Genomic DNA, 1,079 nt, shown 5'->3' with positions numbered 1-1,079 from the left:
ACTCGCCGCCCGCCTGGCACTACACGGTGGAGTTCCGCAAGACCGACGCCAAGGCCAAGGGGCTGAAGCTGTGGCAGCGGCGGGAGGAGGTGCGCGGCACCTGCGCCCTCGTCGAGTACCTGGACACCGACAGCGTCTACGTGCTGCGGGTGAAGGGCTACAACAAGGCGGGCTTCGGGGAGTACAGCGAGGACATCTACCTGCACACGCCGCCCGCCCCGGGTGAGCGGGGCCGGGGGGTTCGGAGCACCCGCAGAGCGCCCCGGGGTGTCATCCCGCTCACCCTCCTCCTCCTCTCCTCCCCGCAGTCCTCAACTTCTTCCTGGACAACCGCTGGGGCTTCAACCGGGACCGGCTGGCCATCAGCAAGGACCAGCGCGCGGTGCGCAGCGTCCCCGGCATCCCCATGCTCTTCGCCGCCGAGCGCCTGATGACCAGCTGCCACCTCTCCATCGACCTGGTCATCGGCGACGTGGCCATCACCCAGGGCAAGAGCTACTGGGCCTGCTGCGTGGACCCCAGCTCCTACCTGGTGAAGGTGGGCGTGGGGCTGGAGAGCAAGCTGCAGGAGTGGTTCCAGGTGCCGCAGGACGTGGTGAGCCCCAGGTGAGCGGGGCGGTGAACGGGGGGCAGGGAGGGTCCTCTGCCTGTTCCTGCCTCCACAGCAGGCACTGGGGTGTGGGGGGAGCTCCGTCCCGTCCCGTGTGTGTCGGTGTCAGGACTCACCTGTCCTCCTGCTGCAGGTACGACCCCGACAGCGGCCACGACAGCGGGGCCGAGGACACGACGGTGGAGGCGCCGCCACCCTACGCCTTCCTCACCATCGGCATGGGCAAGATCCTGCTGTCGCACGGCTCGGCGCTCACCTCCCGCGACCCCAACGGCTGCACCGTGCCCCTGCCCCCCCGCATCGGCATCTGCCTGGACTACGAGCAGGGCAAGGTGAGCTTCTACGACGCCGTGTCCTTCCGCGAGCTCTGGGAGTGCGGCGTGGACTGCTCGGGGCCCGTCTGCCCCGCCTTCTGCTTCATCGGGGGCGGGGCCCTGCACCTCCAGGAGCTGGTGGCCAACAAGCAGGA

General features: G+C 69.5%; 1 protein-coding gene across 1 annotated transcript in view; it reads left to right on the top strand.

The window, feature by feature from the left end:
* Positions 1-1,079, top strand: part of LOC115307191 (tripartite motif-containing protein 46-like) — a 12,808-nt gene that overhangs the window by 9,148 nt on the left and 2,581 nt on the right. Inside the window, exons 2-4 of the mRNA XM_029958158.1 lie at positions 3-222; positions 309-606; positions 744-1,073. Coding sequence (XP_029814018.1) covers positions 3-222; positions 309-606; positions 744-1,073 — 848 coding nt within the window. The remainder of the gene's footprint in view (positions 1-2; positions 223-308; positions 607-743; positions 1,074-1,079) is intronic.

This window comes from Manacus vitellinus, unplaced genomic scaffold (assembly GCF_001715985.3).
Source record: "Manacus vitellinus isolate BGI_N305 unplaced genomic scaffold, ASM171598v3 scaffold_142_pilon, whole genome shotgun sequence".
Classification (NCBI taxonomy): Eukaryota; Metazoa; Chordata; class Aves; order Passeriformes; family Pipridae; genus Manacus; species Manacus vitellinus.
This window is presented reverse-complemented; position numbering and strand designations above follow the sequence as displayed.